The 15,044-nt window shown below is 41.8% G+C and overlaps 1 protein-coding gene across 2 annotated transcripts; it reads right to left on the bottom strand.

Annotated features, from left to right (window-relative positions):
• Positions 1-6,717: 6,717 nt before the first annotated feature.
• Positions 6,718-14,115, bottom strand: LOC119657512 (bursicon). 2 transcript variants are annotated; one of them, XM_038064451.1, is made up of 4 exons: positions 13,593-14,115; positions 13,396-13,538; positions 6,974-7,099; positions 6,718-6,921 (listed from the first exon to the last, which is right to left on the bottom strand). In XM_038064451.1, the coding sequence occupies exons 1-4, from the start codon at positions 13,669-13,671 to the stop codon at positions 6,781-6,783; spliced, it is 489 nt and encodes a 162-aa protein (XP_037920379.1). In that variant the 5' UTR covers positions 13,672-14,115; the 3' UTR covers positions 6,718-6,780. The 2 variants fall into 2 exon arrangements, with proteins under 2 accessions (XP_037920379.1, XP_037920380.1); XM_038064452.1 differs by having other exon boundaries at positions 13,396-13,520; positions 13,593-14,113.
• Positions 14,116-15,044: the final 929 nt, after the last annotated feature.

The raw sequence follows: 15,044 nt of genomic DNA, 5'->3' as shown, positions 1-15,044 counted from the left end.
AATAGATAGATACTTCAGAGGATACATCTGAGTTTGCTCTTTGTGCTTTTCCCTTGATCAGGCGTGGCTTGGAATTTGTTAAACATTCTTGCCGCACTAGTCATCATAATCAACGGCACAACACCCGGTGGTCTAGGCCTGCCTTTATTACAAACTCCTGAGATCCCGATTTGCAGCTGTGTGTCATCCTGGCCAACGCCATCGTTCCATCACATGCAAGATCTGGCTGGTCTTCTTTTTCTACGATAGATACTGCCTTTATAGACTTCCCGGGCGGGATCATCCTCAACCATACGGATTAAATGACACGCCCACCGCAACCTACTGAGCCAGATTTTAACCACAACCAGACGGCTGTCTTATAGGTCATGTATTTCGTCGTTATATAGGCTACGGAATCGTTCATCAACATGTAGGGGGTCAAAAGTCCTTCGGAGAATTCTTCTTTCGAACGCGACAAAAAGTTCGCAGTTTTTTTGCCAACCCAAGTCTGCGAGGAATACATGAGGACTAGCAAGATCATTGTCTTGTACAGTAAAAGCTTCGACCCTATGGTGAGATGCTTCGAGCGAGACACTTTTTGTAAACTGTAATAGGCTCTTTTAAATACCAAAACTCATGCACGGATTTCATCTTCGTAGCTTTTATTGGTTGTGATTTTCGACCTAGACTAGGTAGGGGAAATTATCAACGATCCCAGAGTTGTAGTCTCCTATCTTTATTGTTTTCATTTGGTTAATGCTATTCGATGTTGTTGTTTCTTTCGTTTTTGATGCTAACGTTGCCACTATTTATTTGGTCTTGTCTTCATCAATGAACAATCCAATGATGATGCAGCTGATGGCCACTGGCAACAGTTTTTCCTTCGCCTGCCTCACAGAAAAAAATCAATCTATCTCTGATTCCCCTGGAGTGAAGCCTCGTTGGTGTAGACCGATGATGTTCTGGGCGAATGGGGCTACCAACCTAGCAAGATAGCGGAGAATATCTTATAGATGGTACTCAGCAACGTGATACCTCTATAATTGCTGCATTGTTGCATTTTATATAGGACAGATGATATCACGTTGCCAGTCGCCAAACGTTGACTCGTTCTCCCACACCTTGGGCATCAGTTGATGAACCGCCTAGTGTAATTCGTGGCCCCCGTATTTAACCGATTCGGCTGTAATTCCATTTGGCTGCGTGCCACTTGTGGTTTTTAAGACGATGAAATGCAAGGACTTGTTCTTCTGTGCTTAGTGATGGCAGAATTTTTCCGTCGCCTTCAGTTGGCGGGACCTCTAACTCGCCGATATTTTGGTTGATGACTAGTTCATCGAAGTATTCAACCCAACGCGCCAATAGGCCCATTCTATCGGAAAATAGATTTCTCTCTTTGTGTCGGTTGGATGAGCATCGAGGTGTGTAAGGCATCATCCTGCTGATTGAAACTTCCGCGCCTAGTGCGGCTGCTCTCTGTACTTTTCGAGTTCACAGGCTTGTAGGTTCTCCCAGGTTTCCTTTTTCTGTCTGCGAAGACGCGTTTCCACTCGACGAGCGCGTGATAGGTCAATGCGCGTGCCCGTTTTCTTGAAAAATGTATCATTGCCCGGTATGCGGCATTCTTCCGTTCCGTTGCTAGCTTACATTCATCTTTGAACCGTTTTTTTGCGATTAGGGTCAAAAATATTTGTGGCCGTATCAATGATAACATTCTTCAGGTGGTTGTGAAGATTATTTGTCGATGCTTCCTTTCCAGGACTTCTGCGATTGTTGCGGCATACGCAACACCCTTATGAGTGTTACGGAGGGCTTTGTTTCGATTGGCTTCAGCATTCACTCTCGCCTGATTTTGAAAGGGGATTCTAGGCGGTGTTGTAATTCGAGCCCGGAGCATTATGCTAAGGAGATAATTATGCGAGTCTATATTGGACCCCTATATGTTCCACCATTTATCAAGGCTGAAAGGTATCGTCGTTCAATCAACAGTTGCTGAAAGTGGTCCTGCCTGGAGAAGGTCATGTTTGTTTATGGACCGATTACCGTACAAACCTGGAAATTGCAATAACCCTTTCGTTAGAAACTGCTAATCCGCAGTCTGTTATTATTGGTGTTTTTATGTAAGCTATGAAAACCGACATATTGCCTGAATATGGGGTCTATCCCTGCTTGGCTGTTAAAATCTTCAAGTATGATTTTGATATCAATTTTGGGACCTCGCAGGAGGCATTTTCCTCCGGCTCCGCAGTCTTCACTGTATATAAATAGTACTCATCTCCGGTTTCTCTTGTAGAGCTATTACATCAGCCTCATTTTGGGGCAGAACATTGGCTAATTGCAGGGCAGCATTCGATCTGTACAGGAAGCGCACGTTCCATGAGAAAACGCGCAAATCGTTAGTCCGTTTCCGATGCAGGGTCCGTCTTTGTAAAATCCGTCCAGTGCGAGGCTCCTTTCGTAGCTCCGTAACTTCAGTTTTGGTTTGTCAACACTACCCAATCTCCAACCTGAAAGACCAGTTGGTACGATTTGTCCCATTTTCAAGCATTCAAGCGTTCTTCTTTTCCAATTTTTAATTAGGAAAGAACTCCCTGAATTGAAGATTTGGTAGTAGAGCTTGAGAATTGGTACCGATTCAGTTAGCGTTTGCCAGATTTTGTGGTCCATCGTGGGTACCTATCCACATTTTTCCTAGGATCCATACTACCTCATGCGCTTCAATAATTTTGCGTCCCCTTTGGAAAAAGTGTATTTCTCCAAAGCGATTTGCTTCTCCCATCAACACAGCTTCCATTCCAGCGAAAAGGAGAAATGGTTGCACTCCAATGATAATCTCCTTTAGGGTTGTTGATCTGATCTTGGTGAGCCCTTGTCATTGAGGAATCCTTTTAGGTCGGTCGATTAAACTGTTGATGGTCCGGTTAATATTCCTACAAGTCTGGTGAAGTCTGGTCATTTTCAGATTGTGTTTGTTCCCCTTTACCGCACTCCGTGGAGATATGGAGGGGCATAGCATCTGATAGATCAAAGGGTTAAAGGGGGCAGGCCTGCATTGATGGGATCTCAAGTTTTAAAGTTGTCTATTTCCTCCTCAATAGCATGTACAAATTGGTAACTGTTCTTCCTTTTCCATTTCCAAGATGGATCCTATATTTTGATGTAGTCTAGTAGGGAATCGATAGTGCTTTCAAAATTGTCTTTACTAATGATTGTCCAAATATCATTCGTATATTTTCACTGAAATCTTGGAATTAGCTTTCGTCTATGCAGATTCTCATCAACTTCATTTATTTTTTCATCATGCCTTTCCTCTGTAGACCATTTTGTTGTTAATCTATTCGATCTTCTATTAAAGCGATTGCTCCTCTAACTAAAATACTCGGAAAAATAGCCTTAACCTCAAAACACCAAGACGTCGTCTTCCTCTACTTCGCCTACCAACTGTTAAACCTACGCGAATTCGCTCGATTCTCAAACAGTTTCTCCGTTTTCTGAAATCATTTCACTAACTGTTGTTGACTATTTGATGGGTTGATGACATTTCCTGTTTTCGAAGTCCTCTTGATTTATTACATCTAGCACGACAAGTCAAAGGAATAAAAAGCACTCTAGAAGTAAACATAGAGGCAATGCCTGTCGAAGTGGAGTTAAGCCCTTGCTTATTTATAAAACTCCAGAGATCTAGGCTGCCTAAGTTCAAATGAGGAGATGCACAGTCTACAGAAGAAGCTACAAAGCTCCAGACCATCTTCATAAAGCAAGCAAGGAACCATTAGGAGAGAGAATAGGCGGTTGAAAAATAGAAATAGTAGTGGATTCGGAATAGAACCTTGTGGTACATCAGATGAGGGGAGAAAGGAATATACAAGCATCAAAGGAAATGGAAATATTGCCCTTTTGCTACTATAAGATGGTCAAATTCCGCAGTTAACCAGTTGTTGACATTTCTCCTAAAATTGTAAAACAGAAGAAAAGGATTGAAATCGGACACTTATCCTCGGGGAGTGTATGTTCCACCACTTTTGTGTATAGGGATAATTAAAGCGTCTTTCCACAGCTAGGAAAATGACAACCCTCAACGCTTTCGTTAAAAATTATACAGAGAGGGAGCCAAATAAATTGTTATGTTTTTAGCAAAAGAAATTAGGAAGGCTGTCAGGATCGTAATTAACGTTAGCGTGAAGGTTATGAACAATGCATTCAACTTAGGAAGGGGTAAGGATAGGTATTGCAGAAAATGCGTGACTTTACTGATGCTCAGATCAGCATAGTATCGGGAAGTCTTGTGCTTTTTTTAATGAGTAGTGAATCATAAGTGGTAAAAGCGCAGCGATCTTGGAGAGGTTGGGGCATAAGAAGGAAACAGATTAGTGGGAGTGGTATAGAAGGAGTCAAGGCTTTCCTTGCAAATTAAAGGAGTGAGGATGAGATCAAAGTCTAGGATCGCCAGGGTCGAACTCCTAATCTCCGCAATGCGTCTGTCGAAAATTGAACTTACCAAGTTGGCGCACCTCGTGGGAATTGATACAGGCGATTTGGTTTCCACAAACGATGAACTCTTGAACAAAGAAAGGTGACCGCACGAGTGGCCCTGTTTTGACGTAGGAGCCTGGCGGCATGGTTCCTCCAGTTCGAGGCATAATTCGCTTTGGCCAGTGTCACAGCGGATGTCATCCGCTTCAATTACGCGCTGATCGGGGAGGTAGCTGAGCTTACCGCTTATAAGTGACTAAGAGAGCAGCTCACAAAGCGAGCCTGCCAGTAAGTGAGGCTTACTAACAGAACTAACGCGCCAACTGCTGAGTGAAATGAAGCAGTTGGGTGATGAGAAAGTCGGCACCGAGTTGCTACAATGTTTGTGGCTGCAAAGGCTCCCAGGGAGCACACAGGCCATCCTGACATGTGCGTATTCGAGGTCTCTGGACATGTTAGCCAATACTGCGGGCATTAGTTATTAACAGCCACCGTCTCTGAGTTGGCAAAAACCATCGGTGCTTTGTGTTCGAGGAGTAGGACTAGATCAAGGTCTAGATCCCCTTCCCGAAATGGGCGATCGGATAGTAAGTCGTGGGGACCTTCGGGAAGCACCGGAGCATGTTAGTGCTATCGCAGGTTCGTTGAAAAAATTAAGAAATGTATCAGCCCCTGCAATTTCTCACCAAACAAATCAGACTTGCCGGGAGTTCTGGCGACCCTCGAGCCGGCACAACAACCTGGTCTATGCAGGCGCTGAAGTTTCGGTTCTTTTCGTATCTCGGTATAATAATTTAGTAACCACCACATCAACAGTACTGGCTTCCCATTTTTCCATCGTCCATTATCACGGTAGAAGCTCGTAGTTGTGCGGAAAGAGTTCAAAGAACTTCTTAAGCAGGATATTTGCAGACCTTCAGACAGTTGTTGGTCTTCGCCACTTCACATGGCCCCTAAATCCAATAGCGAATGAAGACCTTGTGGCGACTGAAAAGCATATGAGGTAAGAGGTAGGAGTGCTCCATCGTTCCACCAAACATTTCCACCCAATCCACCTCGACATCATTGGCCCTTTGCGAGACTCGTACAGTTTCAGGTATTGCCTCAGTATCATCGATAGGTTCACGCAGTGGCCTGAAGCAAAACCTCTGAAAGATATTACTAACTCTGTGTTGAGAATGGACTCCACGCTTTGGTTTGCCGGCAATTATTAATTATAATCACCGACCAAGGAATGCAGTTTGAGTCCTCCTTTTTCTCAGAGTTGGGCACACTCCTCGGCTATAAACGCCATAACCCCATACCACTCGTAGTCCAATGGGATGCTCGGAAGGTGGCACAGTACGCTGAAGGCGGCTATAATGGCCCAATCGTTCTACTTAGCCTCCGGACAAAGAATCGAGAAAAATTTGCTACAAGTCCCGCGGAGCTGGTATACGGGGAGACTCCCCAGTAACCCTGTTCCCGATATCAGGTCGGGGCTCAACGCTATAGGTGTGTTGCGTCTGCTCAAGGACGCACTGCCAAATTTAAAACCGCCGCCACCCGCACCCTGTACGCATGTCCTAATTAAAATGGACGCTCCTTGAAAACCGCTGCAGCCGCCTTATGAGGGCCACTTCCTAGTCATCGAGTTAGGCGGATATCATTACAACCTCAACGTCGTGGGCACAGTCAAACAGGTGTCCTTGGCTCGATAGCGAAAAAGGTTTTTCGGTGTCAGTTCGAGTACAGAGTCGAGCGAGGAGAAAACACCTCTCCATAAATTTTCACAATAAAATTTAAGAATTAGATTTTAACAAATAATTTAAAATAAAATATTGATTTAATAATGACGTAATAAATTTTAATTACCCATAAATTCACAAACCACTTAGAGAGGGCAGGTGAATGAGTGCGGCCTAAGTGATTTCTAATTAAGTTGAGCTGGTGAACAGCACAGATGTTGATGACGGTATACAAGGTAAGATAATGATGGAGGAAGTTACTAGGGGGTGTTGGAGACCCGGCAACATTAGGCCAGGGGAGCATAGGAAAATCAAAGCCATCCTAGGTCCTATCCGATAATCTGTCGAAGACTTCCTCAGACAAGTGGATGTAAGCTCCGCATGTTATCCACGTGAGTAACAAAGTGTTTTGGTGGTGGATACGCTTAACCAGAAGCTAGGCAGGTCGAGATAAATAAGTCATCTCAGCCTTTCTGGGCACACCAAGAGTAGGCATCTTTTCAATAAATATTTTTGAATTGCAAACAAATCTCAATTATAACATATACGAGTTTTTTTATTTTTCAGTTATGCCTATCCCTTACTACACAGTTAGTTTTCATTGAATTGAGCTCCTTCTGAAATGATTATTGAGCGGACCTTCATCGGCATATCCGGCAATTTCTTGTGGTACGATTCCATTCTCTTCGACACCAGTACATGGCCTACACATACATTCCAGTGGAGCCTTGGTCAAAACCTGCCGATAAATAAATGATAATTAATCATCCACCCACTATGCCGATTCTTACCTTTCTAAATTTCCGTTCTCCCGGCTTAGCCTTTGGACAGAACAATGAGACTGCAGCTTCCCTTTCACCTGATTCTTGGCAACACATGCAAGAACGTTCCATTTGCCAAATTTTGCTTCCTGATACCTGAAAAAGACGATACTATGCGTATTATATGTAAGTGTACATTGTAATATTCGTATTTTAACCAATTAATTTAGTGTTTGTAGTGTGTGTGAGTTGATCCTTTCACTAATTGTGTAGAAGAAAAACAATTAAATTATTGGAATGAAAATTATCTACGGACGCAAATTTTTATTAAAACTGAATCAATGTTTGACCTTGGACTTATTGCTACAGCATTCTGTAGAAAATAGCATACTCGTTGAGAGGAATATACATATATTTGCAAAAAAAATGCTCCCTGTACAGAGAAAAATGCTTAATTTCTACATATGAAGCACCAAACGAGATATTAGCACTTCTTGCAATTTAGTTTACTTTCGATATTCGTTGAAAAACAATTAAGCAAGAATCAAGTTTTCGAAGATAAATAACATTATTCACTATCCAGTTCAGAGATCCTAAAATTCTCCATATCAAATAAAACAGACAGTTAATACCTTCGAAAGTCTAATTTTCAATGTAGTTTCAGGCCTAATGAGGGGACAGCGCATTTACCGCAGACGGTCAAGCAAGCGCAATGATTTTTCTCCATCACAAATTTTAGAACAATGCGCCGGGAGTTGAATCTTGTGTGTTCTGTCTTCTTGCAGCCGGCATTCATCACTAAATATAGATCCATTAAATACGAAAATATGTATTAAATTAAATGTTTGAAAGTTCCTCCCTCCCAATTTTAAAAGCACAATTATTATATATGTATATGCTAACCTTATTCCAATCGCTTTGCGTATATGCTTAATGCAGTAAAGCCCCAATCAGCCTCTTTTTGAGCATAGATGGATTCAATTTGGTACCAAAAGGATTGAAATTATTTCAGAATACTATTCACCGTTTACGTGGCCAGAAAGCCATTTTTTTTTATCGAGAATTGCGGACAGTAATGAAAGCACCAGTAAGTGCTATATACTCGAAGCAAAATAGTAATGCAATGAGTGGCAGCCCTCCGGTTCTTTGGATGCTATCAAGGACATCGCCGCGAGAAAAGCCTATGACAGAATAAGTAACTTTCAATTGAAGGAAAGAACAAGCACAATCACTAAAAAGGTAAACTAACATGTTAGAGAACTGTCGCACTTCTTAGTAGACGTTTCATTTTGGAGTACCATAGCGCACGGCCAGATATTGGGAAGACACCAAAATAATTCAAGAGTAATATGCTGTTCCGCCCATCATAAAATGTAGGTCTAACAGCCTCAGACATGCAATGTGGTGGGTCACATCGAAAGGGTTTTTGTTTTAAGTCGAAAAGGGGGTATTATATTACATTCAGAGACCCTCTTCAATGCAGGACCATCCCCGGTATAAAACTAAGTAGATTTCTTCCAACTGATAACAATTAGTATTAGTTGGTTCCTGGATGTGCACAATAAAAGAAGAAAGTTCATGGCCTTCGAACTTGCGTGCTAGATCCACGTCTGCTAACAGAGGTCCACTCCTGTCTAATTAAAATTCAATGTAGCGCTAACAACTCATATAGCATTTAGGAACACCTTTCTATGGCAGATAAGCAGCCAACATTAAAATCGTCTTTGCTTTAAAAAAAAAACCATTCTGCGGGCAACGTCCCAAAAAGATGCCTTAAATCCTGGCTAAGAAAGGTAACCAAGAGATGGATTAGGTGGATGAACGGAAGGATTTGAAAACTTAAGTAACCGCTGGGAATAAATACGTAGGTGAGACCATAATCAAGCTTGTGTAATACAGCATGATATCTAGCATAGCAGAAAAAAATTGCAAGTTTTTAGGGGTTCGATTCGATACTTTCAAATTCGATGGTAAGCTAGCTCTGAAACAAATGCTTTGAATATAAGCCGAGAGAGAGCGCTTCCGACAATTCTTGCAAAAGCTGAAGAGGAATAGCTTATCAAGAAATGCTCAGCAGTTGTGAAGCGCATGCGGTCCGCGACGTTCCTCCAAAAAAACAATAACAAAGGGCTGAAAACGGACTGATAGGGCTAGATGAACTTTTGAGCAGAATTTCGTATTACAGGCGGATATGGAGTATAACAAAAGATGCACGAAAAGCAGTAACAACCGCACCCTCCGCTGAGAACACTGCAAATGCTAAACGGATCGCAGATAGCCCGTTGCAGAGCAAGCTGGGGAAAAACGAAAGGAGGAAGGGGCCTCTGAAGGAGACTTCACTCAAGTACTCTCCAGGCCACAAAAGAAGAAGGTGAAGAGGGACAAAAGGTAATGACACGCCGTGCCATCGGAAAAGCCTCTGTCAAAAATTAAAGCAGACATAAAGGATGGAGCTTCGAAAGAAAAGGTGAGAAAACGAAGGAAGCCGAGAACGCCTGCTGTGCTTATTAAGCCGACGGAAGGCAAGACCTTTGCGGAAGTCCGCAGCAAAATCCGTTATAAAATCAAGCTCGAAAATAATGGAGCGAAAGTCTTTTTCATTCAGAAAACGAAAGGTGGTTGAGTCCTCGTCGAATTAGGCAGGAGGACAACAGATAAAGGTACGCTCTGTGAAGCGGCAAGGAATTCCTGGAAATAAGGAGGTTCGACTGCCTGACAGGAAAAAACTAGGTAATAGAGACCATCAAGCGCGAATGCCGGAGGTAACCAATGTCCGAATAGCTATCACCACTGCGAACTCCCGGGGTAAAAACTCGCTCTGGTGAAAGTTGCGGCGCAATACGTGAAGCTTCTAACAGCGGGAAAAATCAGAATTGGACAGGAAGGCAGCATGCGACGGATGCGGTCATGCAAGCCATTAAGCAAATATATTTAACGAAAAGAGAGTTACGTTATATGCTGGGATCGTAGCGCGTCTGGTGAGAGCGTTGCGCACACTCGGGTCAGTGTCCAGTCTTCAGAGCGGAACTGGAAAGAACTAAGGCGCGATCGACATGACCAGCATCATACAGATAAATATGCACTGGAGTGTAACAGGTTACGAGTTGCTGGCACAGTTCGCTGCAGAGACCAAAGCTCATCTAGTGCTCATCAGTCAGTAATACCGAAGCAGAAACCCAGCTCCATGGCACTTCGACATATCCAGTAGCGCTGCTATCTGGGTTCGGAACAGTACCCACCTTAGGGTTCTTGCCCAGGGCCGAGAGGACGGTTTTGTCTGGGTTCAGAGGAGCGGTGGCAAGTCTTCTATGTATTGGTGGACTCACAGAGCCAGCTACTCCGAAGTAATGTGAGGAGCGGTTCCAGACTAGCTCTCTGACGATGAAGAGGTGTTTAGTTAGTACCCCGATGCCGTACCGTTGCGGCAGTCCAACACAATATGCGTAAATATTATACATTCACCTATCATACCCAAAAGAAGTATTTACGGCCTAAATGATAAGCGATACTTGCCAACCGACCCTTTGGTTTCATATAAAGATTGGAAGAACAATGTATTACATAATATCGTTCAAGTCCATAACATTATATAACTTCACTTTGGAGTATCATATCTGAAAATCTACTTTGGCATACTAGTTCTTGTTTCAATGCTGCTGAGTTTACTAGATTCCCTGTTTGAGGAGTAAAATCTGATAACACAGGTCTGCAACGGAAGAACTGTTTGAATGTTCTCAACTGATTTTTATGTATTTTGATGTGCGGAAAACGAAAATGATATCAGAAAATATCTAGGACATCAGAATTTTCCACAAAAAGCGATTTCTGATTTGTCCCATTTTCGATTATATAAACCATGAATTTTCATATGATGAAATCCTGACCGAAAAAATTACTGGTCGATGGAGCGTTGGAGGCAAGAGCGATTATGTTAAACAAAACAATATTTTGCGATAAAAACTAAAAAAAGCCAGGAGCCTTCATATTAAGCTAGGCAATATGAAACAGTTTATCAAACCTCTCCCAAAATTTATCAAAACAGCTTTTCAAAAAAAACTTTTCCTGACTTGTGTAATCTATAACCATATTTTTCTTAAAATAAACAATATATGGTACCTAAAAATAAAGCTTGGGGTGAATAATGGCGAATTGAAAGAGATAAAAGATGAAAAACGATGCCAAATAAGATCAATTATCGAGTGCTACTTACATGTAATAAAAAAATTTGATCTACTATCAAGATCCTTTCTATGATTCGGGCGGCTCTAACATTATACGAATATGTACAAGATGAGGCAAAGGTAATCACTTTATTGGAAAACGCTCTAACTTCTGCAAATGGCGGCAATTGTCAATTTTATTCGGACATTTGTGAAGTAAACAAACGTAGAAAACAAATAGACAAGCCATGAATCGGTTTACTCTGGAAGAACGCAGAATAATTATTTCCTTTGTTTGCGTAACAATTCGTCGATTGTGTTGGCGCAGTGAATTTCGTCGATGCTTTCCTGGCCGTTCCACACTAACTGAACAAACACTGCGGCATTTGACCATTCGCCTTGAAGAAACTGGGACAACACGAGATGCTTCCAAGATTGGCCAAGATTGCCCAAGATGTCGAGCCCGGAACATCGATCAGACGATGAGCCACGCAATTGGACATTAGCCGGCGGTTCCCACGCAGAAATTTTGTGGTGGAAGATTTCAAGATGTTAGCTGTTGATCGCCAAACGCGTCTAACCTACGCTCAAGCCATCCTGAATCTCATCGAAGAGGAGGACGATTTTTCATCGAAAATTATCATGAGCAATGAGGCTCATTTCCATCTTAGCGGTTACGTGAATAAACAAAATAATAGTTTCTGAGGCACCTAAATCTGTGCATCACCCATGAAGAGCCATTACACCAACTCAAAGTTACTGCGTGGTATGCTGTTTACCCTGGATTCATCGGGCCAATTTTCTTTGAGAACGCCACGGGGCAAACGACGACCGTGGACGACGCCCGCTACAGGGTCATGATTACCGATTTTTTTCTTCCTCAATTGGATGAATTGAGACTGGAGTTCCAAAAGGATGGGGCAACGGCGCGCACTGCTCCCGCGACAACCAATTTTCTGAGAGAATCATTTCCGGGTCGCTTAATCTCTTGTTTTGGTGATTTGTATTGGCGGGCCAGATCACCCGATTTAACCATACCCGAATTCTGATTTCGCGGGTTTACAACAAACCTCAGACTCCCTTAAGGAGAATATTCGCCAGGAAGCGAAATTCTGGCAAGAGTTATGGAAAATGCCATAAAACGGGGTCGTATGGTCATCAACTCTGGTGAAGGTCACTTGGCCGATATTATTTTCTCGACATGATGGAATAAATTCTAATGGATATAAATAAATAAATTTCATAAGCGGAATCAAAGCTTTTCTTAAAAAAATTACAGCAACAGAACTTCTGATGATCAGTTTTTACAGAAGCAGTTCTTTTCTGGAGAACTCACACTGAAGATGGGAAAAATTGTTTCCGAAATGTGCGCCATGGTTTAATTCTACAAAAAAATCTTGCCACAAAAGCAAACCGCTTCGATTGATTTAAAGATTGATAATAATAATAATAATCGTTGGCACAACAATCCATATTGGATCAGGGCCTTGAAGTGTGTTAGAGCACTTCATTCAAGACCGAAACGGTACACTACAGAACACTGTAGGAGGCAATATGGTCAGCATTACGCTCGCCCGAGATTATTACCCTGATTTGACTCAGGTACTCATTCACCCCTGAGTCGACTGGTATCCGACGTCAAATCACGATACAAATCCCACTGCCACCAGCGAGATTTGAACCGCAAACTTCCGTATGACAGCCTTGTGCTCTAACCACTCAGCTATCCCGACACCAGATTTAAAGATTGACCGATTCAAAGATTGATTTAAATATTGGCTCTATAATAAACGATGATGAAACACATCTGAATGAAGAGTTTTGAAACAAATGCAATACACACTATTCGGAGAACCTGAACCATAAAAAAACAAAACTTCAGTAAATAAGCACAGATAAGAATATGCAGTGAAATAGTCCTCTCAAACGCCTGTAACGTCAAAACAATGAATCGGAAACTCCCCTTAAGAACGTTACTAATGTACAGGCTGCTTGGAAAAATACGATCGAGGATCGGAGAAGAAGAAAATAAATGTATTTGCTCGATGTAATCCTTTTCACGATTTCCTATTACAAAAAGTACGGAGTTGAATGATAATATTTCCTCTGAATTCATCCTCATGAGCATCCATAACTTCCATTCATTTTATAACTAATCCACTTTCTGGGGAACATTTTGTGTTAAAATAAAACAGAATGTTGCTGTCTGTGGTGGTGAACTGTTTTACAAATAATTGTAAGTTGTTAAAAAAGAATTACAAATATAATTTCCCCAACCAGCCCACAATTTACCTGTAAATAGCTAGCGCATCTTCCAATACAGGCAAACGACGGAATTGGCTTAGGAACACAACCAGGATACTGTAGTACGTGAATGACCGGTGTCACTTGACAATCGTCAATCGTCCTCGAAATTTCTTTCAAAATATTCAAATCAGAAATACAAATTTCAATAACTCTTCAAAATTCAAATCAAAATCACGAAATACCATTTGTAGATGCCTCCACTAGTAAATTAGTAAACTGGGATGCACATGCACAAGCACAGAACCAGAAGATGATCTTCATCTTGACAAATTGTCCTTTTAAAACAACGACCGACGACTAATCGTGATAACACTTGCAACAGCTACTTCCACAGGAATACGGGATTCTTGAAGGGTTAATTTCTTTTATATGAACCTACAACCCCGGAGCGAGCATGCGCAGTCAACTTCGACAAATATGCACGTTGTGAAGGAGCAAATGTTTGGAAGCCAAGGAAATTGAAAACAAGGAGAAATACTCCACACCAGCGTTAAATGGACATAGAAAATGCATTTGACCATTAAATTCCTGAGATAAACCATAAGTGGTCGATGTAATCATATCCCGCTAAGAAAACACCGGGGAGCATCTGATAAGATTAAAGTTTTCCTTTCAAGGAAAATATGCCTAGTTGTCCACGGATATATGTGTATACGTACATATGGTATATGGCTTTCGAGGTATTTTAAGAAGCTGAAGTGTAATATTTTGGAATTTCGAATTAACAGTTGTTTCAGGTTACTAGATAGATTTTTTAGACTGAATGATTGAAACATAAATATTATTAGCAACGAAGCGGTCATAAGTACATTCAATTTTCTGCTAAAACATTACCCTCTCAGTTTTTCAGGTTTTGTTTGCACCTTATTCAAATCGGTTCAATGACTGTCTGTCCGTCTGTCTGTCTTTTTTCTTTTTTTTCTGATGGAAGGTGGTTTTGAAGTTATAAAAACAACGATGTGCACTTTTCTACTTTTACAACACTTCTTTATTATTTCCTTAAAACAATGGAAATGACAACTTCAAAATAACTTTTTACATAACCCTTCCACTATTTCTTCCACAACTGCCGCTCGTTATTTTTTATCTAACTCGTCTTGTTTCTTTTCTTTTCCTTTTTTTTACTGTGACATCTGACATTCCTTTTCGTCACCTACTCTGCTCTTCGCCCTTGTAGCGAGGTCTGAACTGAGTGGAGAGCGCCGGTGACGTCATCTGTCCGCTGGTATTCGCAACATTCGAAATAAATTTCGAATGCCGCGAATCCTGCCGCGCCACAGTGGAAAGCTTCAAAAGCTACTTCAGACTCGTGCCACACGGTTATGTGGGACTCTTGCCCACTAAAACCACCTCCTTCTCCTTCCAGTCTCCCCGCGGGACTCCCATTTAGTATTAAGTCGCGGGGCTGGATCAGAATTTATTCTGCGCTCATGTTAATATTCGTGTTCCTCTCGCGTTCATTCTTTCGGATGACTTCTTCCTGCCTAAGCTTCTTTCCGATGGCTGCAATTAGTTTTTCGACTTTGGTCCATATCACCCTTGGCTTTCACTATAAGTTCCATTATATTTTCTAGTGTAAAGTGCTCCCCGGTTGTAGCTTTTAATGTAGCCCTTTGGTCTTCGAATCTGGACCA

The sequence above is a fragment of the Hermetia illucens genome, chromosome 5 (assembly GCF_905115235.1).
Source record: "Hermetia illucens chromosome 5, iHerIll2.2.curated.20191125, whole genome shotgun sequence".
Lineage (NCBI taxonomy): Eukaryota > Metazoa > Arthropoda > Insecta > Diptera > Stratiomyidae > Hermetia > Hermetia illucens.
This window is presented reverse-complemented; position numbering and strand designations above follow the sequence as displayed.